Source organism: Platalea leucorodia, assembly GCF_965183815.1.
Source record: "Platalea leucorodia genome assembly, chromosome: 3".
Classification (NCBI taxonomy): domain Eukaryota; kingdom Metazoa; phylum Chordata; class Aves; order Pelecaniformes; family Threskiornithidae; genus Platalea; species Platalea leucorodia.
Genome location: NC_138825.1, coordinates 21,647,864 through 21,674,791, shown reverse-complemented (window position 1 = coordinate 21,674,791; position 26,928 = coordinate 21,647,864). Strand labels below are relative to the sequence as shown.

The 26,928-nt window shown below is 40.2% G+C and overlaps 1 protein-coding gene across 2 annotated transcripts in view; it reads right to left on the bottom strand.

The window, feature by feature from the left end:
* Window positions 1-26,928, bottom strand: part of TP53BP2 (tumor protein p53 binding protein 2) — a 56,642-nt gene that overhangs the window by 7,364 nt on the left and 22,350 nt on the right. For both annotated transcript variants that reach the window (XM_082305870.1, XM_082305869.1), the window contains exons 2-15: window positions 21,868-22,015; window positions 17,171-17,284; window positions 15,274-15,353; window positions 14,210-14,311; window positions 11,300-11,474; window positions 9,690-9,871; window positions 9,138-9,302; window positions 8,489-8,726; window positions 6,622-6,750; window positions 6,038-6,174; window positions 4,773-5,262; window positions 3,640-4,421; window positions 1,561-1,698; window positions 826-959 (exon numbers count right to left, since the gene is read on the bottom strand). In XM_082305870.1, the coding sequence (XP_082161996.1) occupies window positions 826-959; window positions 1,561-1,698; window positions 3,640-4,421; window positions 4,773-5,262; window positions 6,038-6,174; window positions 6,622-6,750; window positions 8,489-8,726; window positions 9,138-9,302; window positions 9,690-9,871; window positions 11,300-11,474; window positions 14,210-14,311; window positions 15,274-15,353; window positions 17,171-17,284; window positions 21,868-22,015 (3,014 nt within the window). The remainder of the gene's footprint in view (window positions 1-825; window positions 960-1,560; window positions 1,699-3,639; window positions 4,422-4,772; window positions 5,263-6,037; window positions 6,175-6,621; window positions 6,751-8,488; window positions 8,727-9,137; window positions 9,303-9,689; window positions 9,872-11,299; window positions 11,475-14,209; window positions 14,312-15,273; window positions 15,354-17,170; window positions 17,285-21,867; window positions 22,016-26,928) is intronic.

Sequence of the window (26,928 nt, the reverse complement as noted above, 5' to 3'; positions counted from 1 at the left end):
ATGGATCTCTAGTTATGCTACCTTTTTGTAGTCCATTAACATTTTAAGAACACTCATTAAGGCAATAAAAATAAAAAAATAAATCAATAATAATAAAAAAAAAAACATTCAGAAATCCTCCTGACATCATGACTCTTACAATCTAGACAATTACTTCAAGACCTGACTTGGTGACCAGTGCAGGTAGTTGGGATAACTACTGAGGCTGAAGGACAACAAAGCATCTTTATTCAGTCTTGGACCTTAGACACTTTTGTTATAGGCAGAAATAATAGTAAAATCACTGCCCCCCCCATAGCCTTTTGTAAATAAGCTCCCTAGCTACCTGCAAGAAGGATTTGTAACCCATTATCAGTTGCAAGCCTAGTTTGTAGGTTGTTGTTTTCTGCTTTGTTTTGTTTTTAAGTTGTCAGGGTATTGGACAAAGAACTGAGGAGAGTTTGCAGGGCTAGATACTGCCCAAAGCATGTGGAAGCTATAGGCTATCACAGAGAGGACATTGGGAATTTCAGCAAATGGTTCATTATGCATAAGCTGTCTTCAATATCTCAAAGAAATAGTGATTTCCTGACAACTGTATCCACCCTACGGGCCTCAGACACACACTTTTTTCATATAGGGAATATTAGTGTCATTTGCCCATTTTCTCCTCTGCGCATTCTCATATGATGCCCCACAGAGAACTGCTGTTGCTCTACTGTGGGAAAGCCATTGCCAGCTCTATAGGAGCAGACTGAGGCACCTTGTGAGGGACCTGTAGCAGCCTCCAAGCTGCAGCTCTCTTGTGGAGAGCACCTGTAAGGTACCACTTAAAGAAAGCCTTACCATCCATCACTATCTGCGGCATTCACGTTCACACCAAATTGCACCAGGAACTTCACGATTTCCGTGTGTCCAGCACACACAGCATTGTGCAATGCAGTAATCCCTTCATCATTGGGCATGCTAGGATCTTCAACCTATTCAGCCAGAAAAGGAGCCATTCACATTCCAGTGAGAATCTCTACAATAAATATCTCTTCACATATAAAAATGAGTTGTCTTATTCTGAAATATGGTCTTGAGCCATATTTGTATGAAGGACATGAGCAACAGGCAGAAAACTACAGCAGTAAGCAATCTTGCAAGACGACTCACACGTAAGCTTTCAGCCTCCTTTTGATAGCAAGAGCTTAAAGTGGTTCAGAGAAATAGTATCTTGATAACTTAGTAAAAGCATTTATAACAAATTCTTGATATTTGCCTATTTAACTGTAAGAAAAAAATCACGTGGATTTTGCTTATCAAATTATCTGATAACATGCCAGATAGGGGATGAAACACTACACAACAAATGAGGAAAAAGTTGTCCTGCAAATTTACAGTCTTGATGCTAAATACCCAGTGTGGATTTAACACTTAAAATCAGCCTCCAAGTGGCCATGTCCTGTTAGGACTTATCTCCTCAAGGCCATATCTAGGCTGTACACTATTATTTTAGCTTCCCCGGTCCAGAAAAACTGCAACTTCCCAGTTTGAACCAGGATTGCTATTCCTTCTCTTACAAGTTAGCATTTGTACCTCATAAATTATTCTCTGCACGAGATCAAACTCCCCCTCCAAAGATGAATCCAGAAGCAACGCGAGAGGATTGAATTTCACTCTCATTCCATGCCCAATTCTCTCGGAGCCAGTTTTACGCAAGTTCGTCCTCTTCCCCTGTGAAAAGGTAACACAAGTTACAGGCATTTTGCTCCTGGGAAGAACATGAATACAGAATTGCTTATTTGGGAATGACAGCAGAAATGACCAATTAAGGCAGTGTTTAATATGAAATTTAGACTATTTTCTACCGATCCCCCAACACATTACAAATATAGTAGGTTAGGCATGTTATGGAAGATCTCTGCCTTCATCTCTAGACAAAGTCACTATTCTACTCAAATACAGAAGTCACCTTGATCAAACATATCATCAAAACCATAAAACTTCCAAATCCCTAAAGATCGGGGGGGGGGGAAATGCAAATTTTTTTTTTTTTTTTTTGTATGCAGACCATTTCAGCATTAGCTCTCAAACCTGTTACACAAACCAAGAACCTTAGAAGACTCCATGAATTACACTACTTTTTAAGCACCTATGTTAAGTTCCTAACATTTTCCTAAGTTTTGCAGAGTTTAAGAGGAACAGAAACAGTTACGGAAAATGGTTTTGGAAAGAATTATAGAACCGAGCATAGAAAACGCTTTAGATGCTCCCAGTGATACTGGAAACCAAGTATTTCTATAGCTGAGTTTGTACTCCTTCCTTTAGAGAATATGCCCACATTAGCTCAGCGCTCTCCCCAGCTGGCTGTGCAGCAGCAATAAACACTATTCATAAGGGTATGTAAATTTCTGACAGATGTCCAGGCAAAGATGAATAGAAATGACTCATGTTTTGCAAGAGCAAACATGTGAAGATAAGATATCTAAGAAGAGATTCCCAGAAAATACTCCTTTGCCTGTTGATTTATACATAATATCAAAAAGTACAGGCTTTTTAAAGAAAGAGCCTGTCAGCACAACCCAAGTATTTAAATATGAAATCAAGAAGTTGGGCCGGTTTCTTCTCATCATTGCAGAATTATTACAAAACCAACCAGAAACGAGTTCTTAAAATTTAGGAAATCCTACTGCTCAAGTTGCCTAGTAAAAGGGAGCAAGGACAAAGTCTTAAAAGCATGAAAACATGCAATGACTATTCAATGAAGAAATCTGAAGGCTAAAAAGCACATTTAAAGCTTTTAACTCCTCTGCACTGAAGTGATGGAGGGGGCAAAAAAAAAAAAAAACAAACCACAACACACTTTCATGTATCAAGTTATTAAAATTCTATCCATGATAGGTTTTAAAAGAAACTCTTTGAGGAACTGAAAGCAATATGCATTTCTGTTCTACAACAGCGAGATAACACCGTACCCCCACACAGACACAAACTTCCAAAACAAACAAGATGGTAAAATGCTGCCTACCCTTAGCCCAAAGAGGCTCCATTTTGATGCAACTTGAGAACTGACTGATGTTAAATCAGGTTCCAAAGAGAAATTCAGAAAACATTTCAGTAGAGGAAGTGCAAGCAGTTCATATGTACAAATCAGTTTTTAAAGCAGAAACTAAAGAAGCCTGTTTCTCCATGTTGTTTCAAGCAAGGAACTTTCAGATAAACAAATGCAATCCAGGATTAAGATAATTAGTTTCCATCTCACAACAGCAATAGTGGGAAATGCTTTTGAAATCTGTATCTGTGCCTCAAAAAAATCCCCAAAACTTAGATTTCTCTTAAGAAGGAAGCATAGTTTGGATGTAGTAGGCAGACTTCTATAAGGAATGTTCTTTACAGCCCAGAAGAGTTTTACTATTTGCATATCAAATTTCATTTGAAACTTTTCATCATGTCATTAATTCTAGAGACAACAGAGACTTTTCATTACTGTCATTCACTCTCGAGATAAGAGCATCACACAAATAGAATAGATACCCACAGAGAGACTTCTGGCCTATTTGTGTGACTGTTCTCCCACATATGCTTAAGCTCCACCATAAAACACACAGGATTTATGGTAGAGCTTGAGATGACTTATTGACAGAGCACCCAAGTTGTAGGCTAACTAATACTTACAGGAGGCAAGGAAAACTGTCCAGTAACTTCAGGAGGCCTCATATTGAATGAGTCCTCTCCCAAACTCTCTGGTTCCCCTGATGGATAGGGAGGTGGTGGGTATGGAGGATATTCTTCCATGTATACCTCCAGTGGCAGTGAAGGTTCTAGGCTTGGTTCTTCCATTTTCGGCTGCGTGAGTTCATCACCATCTGATATTCCCTCAGGTACAGTGTCCAACGCTACGGAGGGAAGAACAGCTTCACTCTGATCTGCTGGTGTGTTTTCTGCTTCCTCAGCAATAGCCGGTTCTGGCATAGAAGCAGCTGCTTCCTTTTCTGATTCTGCACTTAGATAAGGATTTGGGATTTCTGCTGGGCTTTCAGGACTGGCAGCTGATGTCGTCTGTTTGGAGGGATGTGATGGTGCCGAGATAGTCTCCATTGCAGCCAGAGTGGTCCTCTGATACAACAGCTTCTGAATATTGGGGCCATTAGGTCCTTCTGGCTCAGTAATGGAGCTACGTTTCTTCAGTGGTCTGGGTGCGTTAGACAACTTTTTCCGTAGTGCTTCCAAATCAGCATCACTCTGGTTGCGGTATGGATTGGATAAGAAAGGCAACAATTTGGTTGGGCTAAGGGGACGGGGTATTCGCTCCGTTTCATGATTCTCATGAGCAGAGGCTGTTGTTTCCATCTCAGGCTCCGGACTGCCTGGCTTGCCTTGGAGGTTCGAGTAGACATTCTCTGTCTGTGGCAGCTGATTCTGTACACCAGCTCCTGCCATCACAGGCTTGCCATACACTACGGAACAGTTCAGAGAGGGATGTGGAAAAAACAAGGGTGAGTATTTGACCAACAAACCTAAGAACACCACAAAACCTGATTCACCTACCTCAGGAAAAGCAGCAGAATATTATGATCAACCAAACAGAATTAAGCTGGTAACCAGGTTTCCTATGATTAGTTATCTTGCAAATGCAAGACAGATATCCTGCACTTTTTGTTAACGCTGATATACAACATGCCAGATCCACCTAAGATTCTCACAGCTGCACTAACCTGCTTAATTCCCCCAAGGAATTGGCCTTGTACCCACAGACCAGGTGGAAAATACATTTATCTGAAGTTTATGAGGACAGAAGATATGCTTACCGCTTGGGAAGTGTGGTCCTCTGGTCTGTGCCCTTGTCAAAGCACTCTGCACTGCCTGCTGGAAGTTCTTCCCAGGAGTCTGCTGTTGCGTGTACATGCTATAAATTGAACTTGCAGCCACAGTTTGAGGCTTCCGAAACGGTGGGAGTGAGGTCTCTTTGGACGGCTGAGGGGTAAAAGGTCTCACAGCTGCTGCTGGAGGACTCTCCTGTTTGGAGGAGGGAAGAATTTGGTCCTGGCTAGAGGAAGGACCTGCAGGAGGTACAGAAATTCTTTGCTGTATCTGCTGAGAAGGATGGGAAGGCTGCTGTGCCACTGGTTTTTGTTTGTTCCCCACAGTTACAATAGCCAAAGGCAGCTTCTGCAGGTTTCCATCCAGCTTAGGATCAGAAGGTTGCAGATGACTGGCTTGACCAAAGTAAGGCAAGTTTATCTGTTTTGGTTTAGTGGGGACAGGTGGTGGTACCTTTGTTACATTTTTATTGGCTGTCTGAAAGACAAAAGAGAAGTTAATTAAGATTAAACAGCAAAACATGTTTTAGGAGTACCATTGTGAAGGACCAAAGATCCCCAAAGACACAGTATCTAGCATTTCCACTGTTGCTGCACTACTGTTTATATCATCATTGGAAACATGAAGAGACTTCTTGAAACATTTTATCATCATAGTTGTTTATACTTTGAAGCCATTCTCTGTAATTCTTTCTGTAGCAGCTATGTTTAAAACATCAAGCAATGGCAGGGCACAGTAACTTCTTTAGAGATAGCAGAGGCACTTAGCATCTGTAGGCAAGCAGCTTGTTTTCCAACATAGCACTTCTCCCCAGTTCTTCTATGTTACTTCACCCCTGCCTGATCAAATAGTGCCCTTGTGCCAAGATTTAGGCAAGAAGTCTTGCTGCAATCAAACATCTGAAGGACATTACTGCATTAAACAATGAAGTAAGTGTGTAAATGATTTAAAAAAACCATGCAAATGCATCTGTACACATAATCTTTGGGAAAAAAATACACGTATACACTAGTACAAGTAGCACAGCCATTTTTATGCAGTCAGTCAAAATGTAGATTTTCATCACAGTGACCGTAGGGAATGATTTTGAGTTACCAACTGCCATTAAAAGCCTAAAAGACTTTTTTCCTTAGAAGTAGTCTTTTAAAAGAAAACCTAGGTACTTTTCAAAGAGCTTCCTGACAGCAATATTTGAAAAGCTGTGTAGTAACTGCTGTCAGATGGAATGCAGTAGTTTGAGTTTCCTGCATACCTGTGCTTCTCGCAGGAGATCTTCGCTGCTCTGGTTCTTTCTCAGTGTGCCCAGCCCAGCAGCCTGGTCCACAGAATCAAACATTGAGAATGGACGCACTTTCTTCTCTTTGTCTCGTAAAAAAGTTTCTCCTTCAGCTGTTTTTAGAGAGAAAGGAAGACTTTTAAAAGGGACAACACAATTGTAGGAATAAGAGTACTGTTCTTTGCAATATTCAAGACAGTGTATGCTAGGGATGCTTTTCGTATCCATCCTACCCCTGCGCTAAGGACCCAAGGGTCTGCCAAGTGCTGTATCTTACAAATTGAACAGGAGCACGTATGAAGGCATTAGTATCTACCTCACCACCTGAAATGAGCTGTTGGGCTTGGTTTTTGGGGGTTTGGGGGTTTTTTGGGGTTGGTTGCTTGTTTTTCTTTAAATCCCTGCAACACCATATTAAAGCTTATATGGCAATATGCTTTGCTTTTTCTTTTTTGTGCTCTCAAATGAATTCTACATATTTCCTGAAGTATTTAGAAGAGACAGATATCATTAACTAGATTCTGCATATTTTAAGATTAGCCAAGCACATAAAAACATACCTTGTCCTTCACTAGTTGCAATTCCTTTTCCTGAAGTCAAGGCTGATCCTTGACTAACGTGATTGTCTGCATTTGAACTACTCCAGTCAGTGGCAGATGGTGAAGGTTTTGCACTGGGGACCACAGAATCTAGCAGAGAACAAGTGAAACAGATTAAGCTAAAATAATGTTTTTATTGACTTATTTATTACAGGTGGTCGTTTTGTAAGAGTCAGGTCTAGACAGTATACAAGTACCATACACAGGTTAACTGCTATAACTCCTATCACTTTAGATTTTTGCTCATTTGTTTGTTTTAAAAAGAGAATGCAAAACCAAGCTCAGAAACAACCATCGAAGCAGCAGCAAAACTATTTGTCCTAGCACATGTCTGCACTTAGAGCATTCAGCCAAGAAACTTCTCCAGACTGCCTTCTTTCCAGTTAGCAAGAAACTTTCCTTGGATATTTACAGTAAAAGTGATAGGATGGCAAGAAGGGGTAAGAAAGATATATTGCGCAAAGAAAAACATGATGCTTTAAAGCATAAATAGATCCTGCCAGTGATATCCAAAACAGTAGAAAAGTCATCTGTATGTTCAATGTGCATATAGGCACAGCATTAAAGTCGATCTTTACATTCACTGGAGTAGACATCCAGTCTGCTTCAAAAATAACTAAGAAAATGTTTACAACTTGCGATTAGTTTAATTATTTCACCAAATTCTCTCTACTAAATTATCTAGTACAATAAGTGATATTAAATTCAAATAGTAATGATAAGCAGCAGGAGAAAAGTTTCATTCTGACAAAGTATTGGATACTATCTCCCTAGGAAAGCAGTCATTTTGCCCAAATGCTAAAAAATAAGGAGTGATGTTTTAGTTCAAATAGCACACCACCACACATTCTTACAGCAAAAATTAGAATTTTGTATGGACTAGAGATAAAATTCCACTCCAGCAGTTTTAGGATCTGCAAACCAGATAAAATAAAACACTTCTCCATTCCCCAGTACAGCAAGAGAAACTTGGACTGGTTTTGTGTCATGGCTATTTTAATAGTATCTGCCAGAACTGGAAATGGAGGGAGGGAGACAAAAAAATCCTACAAGCTCAGCCTCCATTTTTTCCTTTTGGGAAGATCAGAGTTTCTCTATCTCCCAGCTGAAAAGTGAGTCTTCTCTTCCCAAGACAGCACAGGAGACATATTTGCAACTCTCCAGTTTCTCCAGACTTCCACTCTCACGGAGCTGAACTGTATCCATAGGAGAAAGCCACAGAGAGGAGCCAGGCAAATCTCCGTTAACACTCCAAGCAGGAGAGACCAAGCCCCGTGTCAGGTGTTGGACTTATGTCTCTCCATATTCCTATGCCACCAACTTGTCAGCGAGTTTATTGCTATTTCTGTGCTACCATCAACTGCCTCCTTTATAATATTTCTTGCAATGTTGGTTAATCCTTTACAGGTGTCATTTCCAAAATGCATGATCAGAAAACTTAGCTTTGCTAGTTTTTAAGTCCAGGCACCAGGTTGTTACCATGTATGTCCTAAAACTGCCTCTAGAAACTCGAACAAACACTGCTGTATACTTTTTAGGAGTATTTTAAAATAAATAAATAAATAAATAAATCACTAGTCTACAGAAAAATCCTCCTACATTCTACACTGTTTAACAACTCGAATTGCTCACTAAAAGGATTGCTTAATTTATAACACATTAAATTGTATAACCTCAGTGCTTGTAAAATATATTCATTGGGGCAGGAAAATTGCAAGTATTAAGACTGACACCTCAGATAATACTTTGTTTTAAAAAAAAGGACAGAACTGGTAGGTAAGAAAACAAAATGTTTCTGGAGAAAAAAATATTAATCATAAGCTATTACCTGCAGGACCTTTAGCTTGTGAACTGCTCCCAGCTCTCATGTTGGGCAGAGTCTGTGTTTTTAGTGGACCATCAGGTACATGCAAAGCTTGCATCCCATCTGAAAATGCTGGTTTCACCAAAAGTTCAGGTCTGGAAGCAATACGTGGCATAGTGGAGGACTGGATATAAGGACCTACTGCTGCCACTCGACTTGGAGCAGAAGCCACTGGCTGGGGTAAATTCCCATCTGAAGAAACCTGGGGGGGGGGGGCGGGGATAAGATAATTTAAAGGATGTTATGCTGCAGTATTTATCCATCAGAGTTTGAAATAGAAGTCAAAAAGGACAAAACAAGTAGAAAATGATACTCCAATATTAAAAATGCTTTTTAAAAAAAAGCTTTAAGAGATATAAACATGAGGTAGTAAGAGAAAAAAAATTATCAAAAAAAAAATCCATGACAGCATAAGAATTCTTCTTTATGGACAAGAACAAGTAGGTTAACATCAACATACCACGAGAAGTACTTCAGTAATACAAGACTTCCACCACATATGGATAAAAACAAGTCTAGCATCTGAACAGCTTTCCCCACAAGTAAGTTTTTACTTCAGACTATGGGCCACAAATGAAATTAATTTTTTTGTTATTAAATATCCCATACTTACTGGTACATTCTCTTTCTGTTGCAGAGCTGCCTTTTTCTTCCACAGGCGCTCTCGCAGCTCATTAACACGCTTATCCATGACTGCCACCTCCGAGTTGCGCTTGTTCAAACACTCCCTCTGTTGCTGCAGCTTGGCATTCTGCTCCTGGTTCAGTTTGTTCCTCAACTGAATAAATTCACAAAGCAGCGGGGGGAGGAGGGGAAAACAACAAAAATCAGAACAAATTAACTTTCAGGATGGGGGACAGGAAACAGTTACATAAAGAAAAGCCTTCTAAAAAGTCAAGTCATGCTGGCAAACTCGGATTATTTTCTCCAGAGAAAGTGTTGGTTAGTCTCCAAATTTTGCAGAAAGGAAAGGTATATGCACTGCGTGTTCCTTCCCCTATTTACCTTGAACCCAGTACAACTAACCATCCATCCTCAGCGCGCAGGCAGCCACGCAGCTCTGTTAGGAACAGGGGCAATGGAGTTTCTTTCTGACGAGGTAAGAAGTGACCCAACCAACTTTTAGCCCTCTTAAGTTGTGGGTCACGAGCTGGTTTTCCATTACCTGCAGCTCCTTGTACAGGCGGTCAAGCTCAGCTACAGCTGACTGGTTGTCATGGTAACCATCAATTCGGCCATTCTTCAGCATCTCCAGTTGCCTGGTGAGTTCCTCTACCTTTGACACTGCCAGCACCAGCTCGCGCTGCTTTTGCTGGAACAGGCTGTTCATCTGTTCAATCTCCTCCACTGGAGAGGACGAGAAAACACAATAGCTGCCCTGAGAAACAGACGAGCGTGGGCTGCTTCCAAGGCAGCAGTTAAGGGGACAGAGAGCGCCCTGCCGGCCTCTGGAGCAGTGCTGCACAGAGGCTGTGGCCGGCTCCCTCAAACTCATGGTCCCTGTCAAACCGGCTCCTCCTCAAAGCACTTGTAAAAGCAAACACACTAGCAAGATTATGTAAATTCGGTCTACTTAGAGCACTAATGGGGAGAGAAAAAGAACATTTTTTTTTTTTACTTTCTGAAATATGGAAACAAACAAAACCACATTACCAGGCTGAATTTCATCTGTAGAAGCCTAAATTCACTTAATGCTGAATTCCACAGGAAGACACTCACCCAACCACAAGGCACATTTACGATACTTAAAACTCTGAATTTAGGTCGTAGGAATGCAATGACAAAACACTCGAACTGTTATATTAAATGAAGACTCAGAGGGCTTTTTAGGATCTACTACAAACAGCTGTCATCAGTTGCTCCCACTGCCAAAACTGTTGCATTACAGAACAAAGTTTAAGGAATCAGCAAGAGTTCAAGCAAGTACCAAGCTCAGGAGGGTGCAGGGAAACAGATACACATGCTCCAATATCTTGTATTACTCTACCATCCTTCCATTCCTTCAAACTGGTGTTTACTTTGTGCAACAGAACCCAAACAGAAAATGCACTCTCCCCATAGAAAAACACTTTTGCTTTCTCTGTAAAAACACAATGCTTCCTAATAAAACAATATATTTGTATTTTACCTTAATAAACCAATATATTTTCATTTGAGTCCACCTGGAAATACAAGTTCTGTACAATATGTACAGAGGGAGGATGAAAAGGTAGGCAGAAGAATGCATGTTGATATGAAGTCCGAAATAAATATTTAATGTTGCATCAACATGCTGAACTGCAAGCACCCAACTAGTACTATAGCAAGCCAGATGCTAGTCGGGATTTCCATAATTAAAAAGAAAATACTCGGCCACTTTGGCCATTAAGTGACCTCTTGCATAAGCGGCAACACAGGTATCAGGCCAAGCTTTGTTATAGGCCAAGAAAATAACACTCTAAATGTGTGGGGTATTAACATCAAGGATGGAAAAAGTTACTGTGGTACACAAAGGTATTCAAGTAAGGAAAAAACCTACACTGTAATTAAGAGCACCTCAAAACACAGGGTGCCCTTAGGAGATATTTTAAAATACAGTAAGAAAATATATTTTGTTCTAGGTCATTCAGAAGTTTTCTTGGTAAATACAAGATGTGAAATTGTTAAGATTAACATTTCCTGGAACGCTGTAAATACCTCCTCTGAATCACTGAAATCACCAGAAATTTTGGAGTTCCAAGAACCACACTTCATGAAAAAAAAATCACAGGCTACTTTCCCCAAGTAGCAACTCACCTAATTTCCCATTGCTGAGTCTTTTTTGCTCCACATGGCCTTTCAGTGCTCTCACTTTCTTAAGTTTGGCTTCCTGATTCTCAGCAATTTCCTTTAATCGCTTCAGTTTTTCCTGTTCAGCAGCTTGCTGTTGCTGTCGCTGATCTTGCTGCTTCAGGAATTTCAGGCGCTGTTCCTGCAGTCAAGACAAAGAGTTTGTTTTTGGTTTTGTTTTTTTTTTCTTTTAATGAACTTATAGTAAGGTACTGACAGAGCAGCCTCAAAACTTAAAAACAATCGCCACAGCAGGTCAGATCAGTTTTAGCCCAGTCTCCTGACTTCCCAGAGTGTCAAGGGAAGTCTGAGGGAACAGAGCAAACACGTACCAATTCTGTCCCAATACAATCCTCCAAATGCAATCATTCTGCAGTACAAGAACCTACTGAAACAGAGGTGGTATCCATGTCTAACAGCCCTTAGTAAATTTTTCTTCCATGAAATTGCTCAAAACCCTTTGAAGCCTAAGAAAAATTTTAGTATTCATGTTCCATGACATTTGCCAATTTCATTTAATCACTACTTGGCTCTTGAGTTGCAAGAGTTAATGATTATTTCCTCTCTACCTTCTCCATGCTGCTTGTATGTTACAGATCTCTATCACACATCACATTTTAAACAACTACAAGCCATGCTGGAGAATATTAGACATTCTTTATACGGAAGGTATTTCATAAATTATTGATCATTTTCATCACTCTTTGCACTTTTCCTAGTTCTGCTAGAACCTCCTTGAGATGGGGGATCACTGTGCATCAAAGCTCTGAAAATTCACCACTTCCTGGTAACGATCACTGCTGTCACAACACAGGATGCTTCGAGACACGGGAAAACCTTCACAGTGACCTGGCCCCCATTTAGTGCAACAGACATCATCTCAGTGGAGAGGATCCTTTTGCCTCTCCAAGAGTATAGGAGCAAAATGGTGCACTGTCAGCTTCTATATACAGATGTCTATCGTTTAGAGCTAAAAGAAACCACTAGATCACCTATAGAGACTTCCTTTAAATCACTGGCCATTACGCATGGCTTCCAGTTCTGGAGATGATAGGCTGTTCCAGTGGTAGGAGAACTACTAAGACTTTTTCAAACACCCACTAACAGCCAAGACTACCACTGCTTACTAACATTAGAACTCATCACCAGTCATATTTAGAAACAGGGACTCTTGTGCACTTTGAATAAAAAAGGAAGAGCAAAAAGTGAGCTTGCCTTCCAGAGAAAAACAGGCAGCACCTACAGCGTATGCACTAGTTTAGAGTCAATCCCACACAGGAAAATGTCAAAAAATAGATATTACAGCTCATGTCTAAAAAAGTGCATTTTTTCCCCCTCAGAATCTATTTTTAATACTGCATCTGATTTCAGAAGGCAGGAAAGAGGCAATGGAAAGGCTCTCTTTGAAAGGGCGTCTAGGAAACCAGGTTTGTTCCAGAGGCACATTAAATGAAAAATTCTCCTGCTGGGACACCCACAAGCCTACTCTTCTTCAAACCACAGGCAGCAGACACCTACCTGATGGGTAGCTATCCAGACTCAAACTCTTTTTTTTTTTTTTTTTTTTTTAAATTTTGTATGACTCCCTTTCCAGTAAATAATGTTCCTATTTCTGATTTCATATATACAGTGACTACAGTGATATTTATAAGACCAAGGTCTATTACCATCACCTGTGAGTGAAACAGACAAAAGTTACAAAAGCTTAGGCTTCTCTTTTGTATTTAACACATCTCAGCTGGAACTGAGAAGAGGGCAACAGTCTGCTTTGGCAAATTAATCAGGACAGAATAGGTATTAACTGTGCTGCTAAACTTCAAGTGAAAACACTAATCACTTCATTGACTGACTGATTTCTTACCTTTATAGTTGCACCTTCTTCATACCAGTTCTTACCATAAAACAGAAATAAAGTTTTATTGGCTATTTTGACAGGCCATAGTACAACTTTGCAGGTGCTGCAGGAGCTTTAGAAAGCCATGGTTTGAAGCACTTCCCTGAGATCTGATTACTGAAAGCCAAGGGAACCAAACAAGATGCAGGGGGGGAAACCCATCTGATCTCAAAAGAAGCGGGAGACAGGGCTTCTGACAGAGGAAGAGTAGCAAGACAAGAGCCCCAGAGCAGCCTTCTTCCCCGGTGGAGCACATTCTGAAAGGCATCACCCAGGCAGCTGAGCGCTCTTCAGGATGGGCTCGCATTTAACAATTCTCTGCCAAAAGCATCATTTTCCATGGTATTTTCAAGAGTAGCATGTACCAAACAACACTTAAATCAAATAGAAAATCCATGCCCCCATTCTGCAGATGCATTCAGGTGTTTTTTCCCCTGAATGATTCAGGAGCAACCTGTGTGCTTTCATTAGCTTTTCTGTTATCGTTCAGCAAGCATTTTATAAATCACTCTCCTAGTTACTTTTATCACATACATGCCATCTTTTCCAGACAGCTGCCCCAGGAAACCAGGCACATTGAACTCTATCAGGAGAAAGCAAGATATCATTACAGGACAGCATTATATCCAGAGACAAAAGCGCTGTTCAGTGATCAAACCGGTGAATGGCTGGTCACCACACGGAGCACAAATAGGGCTGGCAGAGCCACCAGGATGAATGACAATATATTAATGTTATATGCTCTATCCTTTTAGTAAGCTATACAGTCACTTCTATCACTGGCATTATTTTAATGTTTTACTACTGGGTATTTGCACAGGTTGACTTTCAAACTTAAAAAGAGGGAGCCAAAGAAAGGGAGCCCTCTGTTTATAAGAGGTGAAAACAAAACAAACCCAAAACAAATCCCTAACCCTCCCTCCACCTCATGTGACTCTTACTACCTTTGTTCCTGGCTGTAAACAATCTCATTCCAAACTCACCTTGTTAGCCAGCATTTGCTGTTGAGCCTCAATTTGTTGCTGCTGGCGTGATGCCATCTCCTGAAGTTCAGCCAGTGTCATATCCATCCTTGGAGCACTGACCTGTCAAAGAAAATCCAAAGCATGCTAAGTCTAGAATTTTTAATTTGGCTGGTGTGTAATTCAATAGAGCTACTGCAGAAAAGCATGCTAAAGGTCTTTAAAAAATAACAACTGTGTATCCACTAAAATAGTTAGAAAGAAATGGCATATTTCCATGGTAAAAGAATAAATAGTTGTAAGCTCATACACATGCGTAGCCCAATCCAGCAACACACATAAGCTGACATCTCTTGAAACATTAATATTCCTAGCAAAATCCCAGCAGCATTTTAAAGAGGCGTTTCAGAGCCCTTTATAATTAAGCTCAGCGTGAATCAGCTTTGACTGACTGAGCCCAGAATGCTCAGCACACGGCAGGATGGATCTGTGGTCGTAGGTGTATCGTTGCAATTTGAAGTACTTCAACATAAGCTGAAGAAAATGGAAAGTTTAAATATAGTGGGGGGAAAAAACCACCACCACCACCCTCAAAGGTAACACTATTATTACATTAGTTATCTGTTCACGTGTTTCCTGAGTCTAGATTCAATCTTGTATCTATTATTATATCTTCTGGAGCAAGAATAAGTGACAGACAATGGATTCAATGCTGAAACACTAACTGGTCTCAACTTGAAATCTCAAATGAAGGGATCTGACACAAAACTGAACATGAAAATAATCAATGAACTGAAGGAAAACAGGAGAAAAATTTTCAATGGGAGTAGAAAAGGGAAAGTATGCTAAATTTGTACGGGTGATCTCAGAGCAGCAAAGACAGATATGGCAACCAATGGATCTCAGAGACATCTTAAGAACTGAAATCAAGGGTGATAATTGTTAGAGGCTTTGTGTCTGTTTTAGAGCAGTCATTAGAAATCTCTCCAAAATAGTCTCTGTTTCAAGGGTAAGATTTGCACCAGTATCTCAAAGGAAGGGAAGCCTCCATTTTCACTATACTGGCCATTGCATCAAGCACTTACTCCATTCTCTATTCTTCGATCACCAGGCACTTTCACACCATTTCTTTTTAAGGCTGGATCTTGAGACCTTTGTCCAGTCCCTAGATGGAAATACAGGATAGTCAAAGAAGGTAAAGTATTTCAGGATTTTTCTTATCCCTTTAGACATAGCATTTAATACAAAAGGAGAAAAAGTACAATCATTTTGGTTTAGCATCTGAACATCTGTCCTTCCCATGCTCTTACCACTAAGATAAACTTAACTGATGATGCAAGATACTTTATGGAGAGGCTGCTGTTCAATGTCAACAGTTATTTTAAGATTAAAAAACTGTTTAAAAACAGACAAACAAAAAAGTTTAACCAACAGTAAGCTATTTCAATACTTCTCCCGCGGTCAACAGGTCCCTAGTAAGTCTGCATTACAGATTAATAGTTACAAAAATGTGTTCCCATCTGCAAATGACACAAGAACACCTGATTAATTCACAGAGAGGCATTTGGACCACAATGTCTTAAAACCAGCATCTAGATGTTCTGGTGTGCCTTTGACAACTGCCTCACAGAGAATATGAGTACCAATAGTTAAAGGTTAGTCACCTATCATGAAAGATGCACCATTTAATCTACAGCCGATTATTTGCACATAATGAAGTTTAAAAGCACAAAATTTTTTCTTCCTAGCAGTCACTGCGACAGTAAAGATGCTACTTAACTAGAATCCTACTTTAACATTTCCATCAAATTATGTACAAATGGTGTTCAGATGCCAAATACCAAGCTCACTCATTTCCCCGTAGGACATACCTGTACTAGAGGATAAAGCCATCTCTGTTAGCTTCTTGCCCACTTGATACCTATTTCAAGAGCATATTCCTGCAAGACTAACTGTAGAGCTCCTAACTATTAACTTGCTCTTCCTCAAACATATTGCTTAGCAATGCTGTGGCCAAGAAAATGCCAATAATCCTTATACTACAAGCACCCCGGACTTGAAAAATTACATCCTGACAACTAAACTGCACTGTAAGATCCTTAGTAGATAGAGATGGCACAGCTTTAACTTTGCATTTACTCATTCTATCATCATTACACATTTCAAACATCAAGATACGTTTAGCCATTTTAATATGTGCTGGGTACAATGTCACTTAAGACAAATGCAGTATTTCCAATACTGAGGAAGATTATCAAGGATGAAAACAGAAAAAGGGGAGAAAGAAGAATCCAGTAGACTGATTTAAAGGTAAAAGTCTTAAGGCTCTACTGAGGAGATTAATATGGGATGCACAGAAAAACCTTGAAAAGCAAAAAAGTAATTTTCTTCACAGGTTTCACATTTAGATTTACAATGCATAGATATTACATTCTCAGAGAATTTGACTAGGCAGTTGATTTAATTCTATTCCTGAAACTAATACAAATGCGTAGATTGTGGGAGAAACATCAAAGAACTCCATCTTTTGCCAAGTATGCTAAGTTTATCACCCTCGTAAAGTATTATCCAGGTGAAACATCCTAAGCCTAAATAATACACTACATTACTGGACAAGAGTTTGCTTACTAGACTTAAAAGAAGAGACTACCACAGATCTCTAGATATTTAGCTGTGGCTAATATATTTAACACATGATGTCCTTAGATGCTATGGTGATGACCAGCTCTAGAAAACCTGCAAAAGTTTCAATTTGGCTTTAATGCCCCCAGATCTGGCAAGGGAGGCTGAAGTCTTTGCTAAAATGAACAAGTTTTCTGTTACTAGCATTCTCTATTCATATGAAAATAACAGTCAGACCAAAAAAGGCTGCAACACCATACTGACTACCAACATTAATAAATAACATATGCAAGCCTTTTCCTTAACCTTGAGGAATGAAATGAAACTTAGACAAATGAACCAGCAGAGATCAATACCTACCTGCTTCCCGGCAGGGAGAGCGTTCATGTCGAAGAAAGAAACGAACCTCACTTCTCTGCATCCCAAAGCGCTGCAAAACATCCAGCATCCGTTCATTATCGGCTATGGGACGTTCTGAAAAGGTAAAAAGCCAGTTGACTATTACATCCTTATGTAGCTTGGGCACATACCAAAACAAAACAAAAATATCTGTCCATCATCTTTCACTTGAACACCTGTTATTACTCAGGTGCAGTGTGTGCACCTAACCCTTGCCCTCACCCAAGGCATTTCTACCTGTCCCTGAAGAAGGTGCTGTACCACTCCTTGCTTCCGAAATTAACCCAACATCTCTGAAAAGCAGATACAGCCCTTTAAAAGTCCACCCCCAAAGGGAGAAGCTGAGGCACCATTGCAGCCCAAGGGGAAGCAAACAGGCAGTTTAGAGCTTTCAGCTCTACTGCCTTAGTTTCGTATTTGCAAATCACCTCACTCACTACCACCACAAGAACTGTGCTGGCCTACCTTTTGCTCCACTTCTGTGGTACCTCAGACAAATTTGTTTCTCAGCCATTCCCACCCGCTCCTCAAGGGCTCCTCTGCCCCCATTCCTACAGGAACTCGTTTACTTCCTATTCCAAGAACTAGGAAAGATGCAAAGATAAACTCTCAAAGAGGAATTCTTCTCATAACACTTCCTAAGGATTGCAAGCAGATGCTGGATTGCAGCCCTTGCATTCAAGCTCAGGCAGAAGCACTCGATACACTAAAGAGGCTCCTAGGCAGTAGCCTCCAGACCTGATCCTCAGCAAGCCATCACAGCTCCTGTCACTTCAAGTGTTCTCCTGTAGTTCCTGTCAGCCATAGATCTGGCTCATTCTCTTGGACAGCAAATTTCATGAAGTTCAGATTACATGCATTTTGAAAGCCGCACTTCTGATAAACCTGGGAAAGATGAACTATTTTGGATTCACAGCCCAAAGGAGAAAGAGGTCAGACAGTGAAAAGTGCCTCCAATAAGACCTTGCCATTTTCTCTCAGACTGTTAAGATGAAGTTTCTTTAAAAGTCACATGCACAAGGTTCCACTGAATTTCCTCTCCTGCTCTTGTTCCCAAGTTCGGGATTCCGTCACACCTCTAATTTTTAAGACTTACTCATTGCCTTTTGGTATTACAAAAATCCAGTGGGAGTATACATCTATTGCCTTCATTTACCAGTACTCCTCCTTTTCTGTATTACTGTTCTTCCAAAATTTACTCACTTCATAGCTGGGCATTCACAGAACAGGATTTAAGTAGAATTACTTACTAGTCTCTACATCTTTACATAAAAGCAATGTCTTTCATTATTCTAGACATTTTACCATACATTTTTACACCCATTTTAAAAGTGATGGCAACTACGTGGTCAATATACCATAGCAGTCAACTTTACGTAGTCAGGATACTGTCATAGTATTTTATGACAATACCTGAGACTCATGATCAGGTTGGATCCATTTGTGCTGGGTGCCAGACAAAGAGAAGATATTGTTCCTGTCCTGAGAAATAAGACAAGCAAACAAAGACTGAAATAAAATACCACTACTTCTGCACCAGTTTCGTTTTTCCTGACATTGCTTTTATTGGATGTTTCCTTTCATTATTTACGCAAGGGGAGAAAAAAAGAAATCACAGAGTAGTTCATTCATATTCAATGGAGAGTCTTTCAAAGTCACTATCTTAATATGGATAATCATTTCAGGGGAAAAATTGTCGGTGTTAAGTATAAAAGTTTTCAGTTTCATAAGAAGAGGAGCTATAACATGTTTTCAGCATGTGAAAAGCTCTTTTCAACATAAAAGTGTTTCTTTAAATGAAAATGCTGCAGCTGTGCTCAAGCAATCTAGGAAGGAAAATTTCTGGAGTCACTGTCAAAAGAGATTAGCTTTACAGAATAAGCAAGTAGGTCACTGTTACAGAAAAAGCAGTCTCTTGGCGGTTACTTGTCTAGACAGCTAAAAAAGCTCTTCATCTGTTAAACCTTAATTCAAGAAACAAAAGGTAAAACGAAAAAACCAACAATACCACTGTCAGACTTCCATCTTAAAGAATATACAGCAGGCTTATGAGACAGATTTCTAGTGGCTCGGCAATACTTCAACTGAAACTCTATAATCAAGGGAGATGCCCTTTACACAAGGATTCTGTCAATGCCACTCAGTGACTTCAAAGGAAGGTCAAAGAGATTTTTCAAATACCAAACAAAACTACATTTGGAAAGCTCAAGAAAAAAAACCCCAAACAATCAGACTTCATTTTTTTTATTCCCTAACTCACAAAAGAGAAAAAAAAAAAAACCAAAACACTTTATACACGCATGCACCTTTTGACTGCTTTCCACAGTGGCCAAGGTAGTCACCTAACAGAATTCTGGCAGTAATAGGAAGATCAAGAGAGTTTACCCTGATACTCATCAAATTTCAAGCAAAACTGGGAGGACAGGGAGAGCAGTAAACTTGCCCCCTTCAGGGAGCAGAGTGCCTCAAGCGCACTTGCAGCAATCTTTCAAAGTATGCTTAATAAGGTCTGACAATAGAAGCTAAAATTCCTGAGCAAGCATGAGAAAAAAAGAGAGAGACAAGTGATCTAAGAAGGATCTCAGTAACTGAAGTCTGAGAAGTCATCTTCCGACATAAATCTTTTGTTTCTACCCCAGAAGGTTAGCTGCTATGCACCATGTTTGTTTTAAAAGAAAGTTTAATTTGTTCAGTGTAAAATGCAAACAAAATAGAAGCCATGGCATATCTTGGCAAAACAAGATAGTGAACTTTGCTGACATCTAAAATGAGATTAGGTAAAAGCTAGAAGTATTTCTCCCCTCGCCCCACAAAAAAATCCAAGATATACATGAAAACATATTTTGCAAATGGTTGCTACTAGATGTTACACAGATGCTTACAAAAGGATATATTTCATCCAAAACAACATGCATGTACTTCATTCAGGACTCAAGTCTCTTAATGCTACATGATTTGAGACTACTACATTTTTTTGTTACCAAGTACAATTTGAAACTGTAGACAGTTCTACACACACCCCCCCCAGTGTTTGTATATAGAAGTAAATAATTAGTAAATATGACAGGATCAGTGAAGGGAACAAGAATAATTTGGTTTCTAAAACAATTGTCAAGGTTTTCACTGTATAAATGGATGATATGTTTTTTGGTCTTATGACAATAATGGTGCAAGTAACATTTAGGTATCTGTTCTCACAGTATCTCATGAAGTGTTTGCTCTTTAGCAGGGCTCCAACTTTGGTAATGACAGGAGAACCCTGTCCCTCACCACCAAAACCTGTCCTCTTTAACAGGGCATGGGGCTAAGACTAACAATCAATTCAGTGGTTTTACCTAAACCTTTATTTTACTTATCTTTCACGGTAGACTTCGGTATTGTGCTGATTCAGACAGAGTTGGACAAAGAAGTACAATAAAAACACTTTCCTAAAAGATCTCTTTCCATGCTGGACCGGTGATTTTACTTTACTATCATATATAAAGAAAAGATGCTTTCTTTTCTAAGGAGAAGTAAAAAAATTTCTGTTGCATTTTTTAAACTTAGAAATATCAGAATCATTACATGTCTGTCAGAAGGTGCTAAAAAAAATTAAAAAAAAAAAAATCAAGAGACACCTCAGGTACCTTATGCTATTAAACAAACATCAGCTCACCACAGACTTCTCTGAACAGGCGTGAGCCTGAGCCAACAGCAGAGGAAGACAGGAACTTAAGTCCTTATCTGGTTCTTTTATAATTTTGTTGAAGCGTCTCAAAAAAGTTAGATCAAATATCATTATTTTTCATGACTTAAAATCCTGTCTGTGATTCGTCTTTTTTAGGCTTCTGGATGGCTACCAGTGTCTAATGAGTACCATGGCGACAGGAGATAGCCGAGTCTCTCTTCCCATTGAAGTCGTGAAAAGTTAACCATACTTTAGCTTTTGATTTGCTTGTTGACATGTTCTCCAGTTCCAGTGGAGCACTGCAAGCCAGGGAGATTTGAACTTCCCAGACAAATTTCAGCAAGAACAGAGAAAAAAAAAAAAAAAAAAAGCCACAACCAACCACATACATAAAACCCTCTTCCATGGGCTTAAAAGACAGGACCGGGGGCAGTCCAAGGTAGTTTCTGTCTCCTCTCTCCCACCCACCACACACCTTCTTTAAAGCACTTCACATCAGATTCCTTCCCTCCCAGAAGTAGGAGTTGTGTTGCCAAACTCAATTAACATTATCAGGACCAACAAAGGCGTCACCAGAAAAAGGAAGTTTTCCTTTGCCACTGTAGTCAAAAATGGCTATGGGGTTGAGGAGAAGATTCTGTCTGTGTCACAGAACTACTGATACTTATTGCTTCAAAAACCTCACACAGGCCACTGGGAACCCACTGTAGGGAGAAGGAAGAGAAAACAACTCCCCCACAACCTTCAGAGGCTCGTTTGAGTCAGAGAAGGGCTGCACACACACAATAACATCTGCGTGCTTGATTCTCCTTCTTTTGCTTTTAATCCATTTTTGCATGTGTGCATATTTCTGTGGATGCATTACCATACAGCAGGTCAGATGGAGAGATTAACAAAACGGTAAGGCAGAAACCCTCTGGGACAGGACCATGTCTGCGCGCTACCTTATTAGAAGCGGTGAACGCCCAGTAACTCAGCGAGTCTAACCTACCTGAGCCACACCACACTTCAGCCAGGTGGCATTCACTCTCACCAGGCTCCTTGCACAGCTCCACCACATCTCTGCAGGTTGTTTCAGGGGTGACTGGCACCTCAGTGAAGTGCTGCTCGTTGTTACTGAGGTACACTGTCAGAAACATCTAGAAAAGACAAAGGCAACAACACACGGTTACTTTATAGCACAAAGTCAGACTGCACATCAGAGTCACAACCCTCCCATTAAATGCATTATTTTCAACACGATAGTATCATTTGTTATCAACTACTGTGCATAACGAATTTCAAAACAAAACCAAATTTCTTTTTAAGATACAAGCAAGTGAGACACTATGAAAGTAACACTCTGCTCAACTAAATTACATTGCTGAAGGATTGTTTTGTTTAAAATCTGGACCTCCTGCTCCTTCCTTCTCTCTCAAGGTGATGTGTCAGAAATCCTCCCACCTCACTATACGTATATACTGCACCCATTTGACACAGCAGGAGAAACAATCATCTAGAGTTCAGAAATATTTTTAATAGTGAAAAACAATGGCAATTACATCTGTAAAAAAAAAAAAAAGACCGGAGCTTACTACATAGGCAGTGAAGTGGAAACATAATTTGCATTCCCATAACACGTTTCATCGTAAGGTTTCTTAGAAACATAAGACGATTTGCTATGCCCTTAATCTCAGTCTGACTACAAGGTCCACACACAAAACACCATTCACAAGAAAGCAAGAATATTTTACTTGGCTTTATCTTCACAGCTGTAGAAGGATCCTTGATCTTTGGTTATTATTCTGTATAAACACACCACACAGCTAGATGTTATTTTTTGCTCATGTCTTTCCTGCCACAACTAGAAAACGAGCATTTTAAAGATTAGTTGCCTTATTCGATATTTGATAGAAAATGCTGATGATTACTGCCTCTGAATAGCACCTCACTGTATGATATTAATATTAAACTGCTATCAAAGTTTAGCTGCTAGCTAAAAATTAACGTCAATTCTCTTCTGAGACCTATTCTCAACTTCAGTATCAACTGGCTGCGAGTTGCATGACTTCCAGCAACACAAAAATCAGTCAAATGTCTCCAGAAAGCAATTACTCCACTAAGCATTTCAAGCAATAGAAACCTTATCAATAGGCTACACAATTCAGTCTCTCTCATACAGCTGGAAAAGCTGTTTTTACAGGAAAAGACACAAATCCACAAATGCCTGTCCTCATTTTTAGAGAGTAAAAGGGGTATACATCCTTACAAACAACAGTTCAAAGGTCAAAAAAAAAAAGAGTCCACATCAAACAAGGAGAGGTATAAATATCCTTCTAAATTAAAAAACAAAACAAAAAAACCAAACAAAAACCCAACCAAACAAAAAAACCATTACCACAAGCATTATTTCTGTGATTTTGTGTGAATACTCTGGAACAAGTATTTCTGATGCTACTGCAAAGTGAAATTTGGTCCCATCTTCTTCACAGTTTTAGGAACCCCCTCTTGGGGATTCTCCCGGAATACAACCATGCACATGCACATTCCTGATGTCTCCAAAGCCTTTCCAGGGCTCTTTCGAGTGCCAAGATCCCCTCCACCCCTATGAGAGAAGCTGCCCTTATTGTTTTAAAAACTTCTACGAAAACACTCCACACTCAGCATGCCTCGTTATATAGAGTATAAGTATTTTTCCCACTTGTGGCAATATAAACACTTGTGAATAGTATTTCGGGCCCTGGCACTGCACCAGATTTAGCACCAAGAGCACGTAGAGTTTCTGATCTCTGGTTTTGCCCAGCTCCTCAAGACAACAATTTCTGATAAATTCCTAAAGACCTTCTACAAATATTCACAGAGTGGAAAAAGGCTGCTGAAGAGCTCAAAACTGTCTGTAATCCTTAAGAAAACGTTTAGATCCCCCAACCATTTCCTTGTCAGGTTATGACAAAGAAACCAAACAAACACTTGGAGCTTGTAAGGAGAGGAATTAGGAGAGAGAATGTGGAAAATGCAAAGGCAGCAACAAAATTCCGGTTACTGACCGACAGAAGCCGGTGAATCCCGTGGAGGACAGGCAGGCAGATGGAGCGGGACACCCAGCGCTTGAGGATTTTAGCTTGAATCAGGGCTGCCGCTCACTCCGCAGTCCTGCTCTAGGAGGGGAGCATCCCGCCTGCCAGCCGGGGTCACAGCTGCTTACCCACGGGCGGCAGGGAATTTGTTTTAACGCTGCTCCCGCTCCGGTACGCTTTGTGTGGGCCAGGGCTGCGTGGGAGGCAGTCAGGTAGGATCGGCTTACCACATACACTTATTATATAGTGAAGATGGGTGCAACCGTTGTGCTGTTTACAGCATAGCGCAATGAAGTACTGACCTAAATTAAGAGACAAAGCTTTCCAAGCAGAAACTCCAATACTCAGCTTTAGTCTTTTGTCATCGAACATGCCATCTTTTAGATACAGTGTTTCTAGAGGAGGCTGACAGTGAGGGATGCCACATGCAGCCAGGTAAGAATACCACTTAATCACAAAAATTGGGGTAGAAAAGTATAAAATAAAAAAAGAGGCTCCCAAATAGCTCCAGAGCAGGGTTATACAGGTATGTAAAACACATCACCACTTCACATTTAAAGCTGTATAACTTTGTATTCAGAACAACACTAAATCGCACAGGCTGTGTAGCTGCAGTAACATTTTTTTTTAGTTTTAAAAGATGAGCTCATAGATGGAATTAAAAGAAAATTATAAAAACCATGGTATTATACACAAAGCAGACCTAATCTGACCCTAGCAGGGCTGTTCACTCTTCAGTGTGCCTGTTTATATCCAGTTGTTAATCCTTAGGATTTACCAATACAGACAACTACGCAGGAAGGATCACGAGTTGCCATTTCTATCCACAATGCTCAGGATAATTACTAATACATTAAGCCAAGAGCACTCAAACCTGGTGTGTGGCAGCCATTTCTGAGACTTAGTAGTGTCTGCATTACCTCTATCCCACGTATTCTAGGAACTAGGGAAAAAAAAAGGCAATCAAACTCTGCAAATTCCCTAAAAACATACCTCAAAGTCTTATGGATCTAAAGCAACTAAAAGGCTACACAAAATTGACGTGACCTTCACAGTTACCTCATCCCAGTTCCCTTTAGCTCCAGGGACAACACTGAGATGATTCAGAAGTCCTCTAAGTAGTTGTGTCCCTCCTCTCCCACCCAAATGGCTTTAACATTTATCTCCTTGCAGGGGAGAGGCAAGGAGCTAGCCCTGCCTGCTCCACTGCCTGCATATCTGCGAGGTCTCCTGGGGTAGCCTGCTCCCCACCTGGCCACATCAGAGCCCTGGACAAGCACTGAGCAGAGAGTATCCATCACAGAAAGGTCTCTCTCCCCAGAGAGGGCTGGAAAATGTAAAGAAGCCGGTGTGAATGAAAAGCCCACTATGGCTTCTCGGCGCTGCTCGTAACCCTTGGCGGCTGCTATTGGACTATCCCAATCCCTCGCATTGGGATCCCAAGAAATCATTCTTCCCCTGGGAACGGTTCAAATGCAACATCTATTAACCACCTTACCAGCTAGTTTATATTGTCGTTTGATCGCTCTGCAGCAGCGAAAAACAAAGGAAACAAGAATACTCTCATGACACTTTGAACAAAATTTGAATCCTGTAGATTGCACCAAGCTAGAGCATAAAACAATCTTTTGCTCCTCCTTGAAACCGAAGATGCTAAGACAGTTATATATAGGCATCCAGGAACTAAGATAGAAGGAAAAAATAAAAAACAACATGCAAAAAAATTCAGTTTCAAGCTAGGCATAAGTGAAAGACTTGACAAAAAGAGGGGAAGACAAATCTCAGTCAGACCTTGCACTTCTTTTAAAGATAGCATCCAGGCAAATACTGAAGTATCTGACAATTCCACATAGCCTTGGATCAGGGCTTTTTCCTCTCAAACTTTTAAAGATTGAGTTTTAGGCCTGCCCAGTGTACAGACTGAGCACTTTTAAACCGGAGTCAGGTCCCTAAGTTCTAAACTATTTTTCCCCCCTCATTCCCTACCCCCAAGACGTACTCGCTGTTTATAGGTACTGAAAAGCTTTGAAATGTAAAAGCATTCCAGTACTGTGGCATACTTGCAAGAAACCAGGGATGTGTTGTGTACCTACTGAAGCAGTTCCTTTTAAAATCACATCACAGATTTCAGCTGACTCTGCTACAGCTTAGAAAATAAAAGTTTGCAGGTATGGAGCCACCAAATGAGGCAGTTCGATCGGATGCACCAAGGGCAAAGGGATGACCAAGGACACATGAGCTAAAGCAAGACAGAGTTTTTGCAAGGAATGACTGCTACATATGACTTACAAACAACCGAACAGCAAAGTAGAATACTGAACATAAGGGAGGACTTTATGTCTCAAAAAAGCCTGCCACCTGAGACACAAATCTAAGAAAATCCAAATTGGTATGAATTACAACTTCGAGTCCTCTCAGCATGAAATATATCATTTTGTTCCAACCCATATTATTTATGCATCACCTCCAACTACAGCCACTAAGTCTGGACTGTAACACGCCCAGGAACAGGAAGAGAATGTAGCGAGAAAAGCAACAGCACAGGAGGACAGAAGAGGGCATCAATTAAAGCAAGTCACACCCCACTTTATAATCCTCCAACTCTCTTCTGTACGTCAGTCCCAAAGAGCCTCACGTTTGCCCGCGTATCTGACCCATTTGTTGTTAAGCTCATCAACAGGATCATTTCATACAATTGCACTGATATTAAATGTGACATAACACATCTCAACATCTGCAAATAAGTTTTCAACTGAAAGTAAAATATTTAAGAATGGCTAGCTCTACAAAAGTGCTAGGCTATGACCACACTACATTTTGGCTCCTGCTTTGTCGTATAAAAAAAAAAAAAAAAAACACACACACAACCAAAACCAGCTTCCAAACCTGTTTGGAATACGAACCCGAGAAAACACGTGCCTTACAATTTACATCCATCCAACGAGATACTGTTTCATATCAAAGACCTCATATCAATAATCTTCTGAGATCAGAAG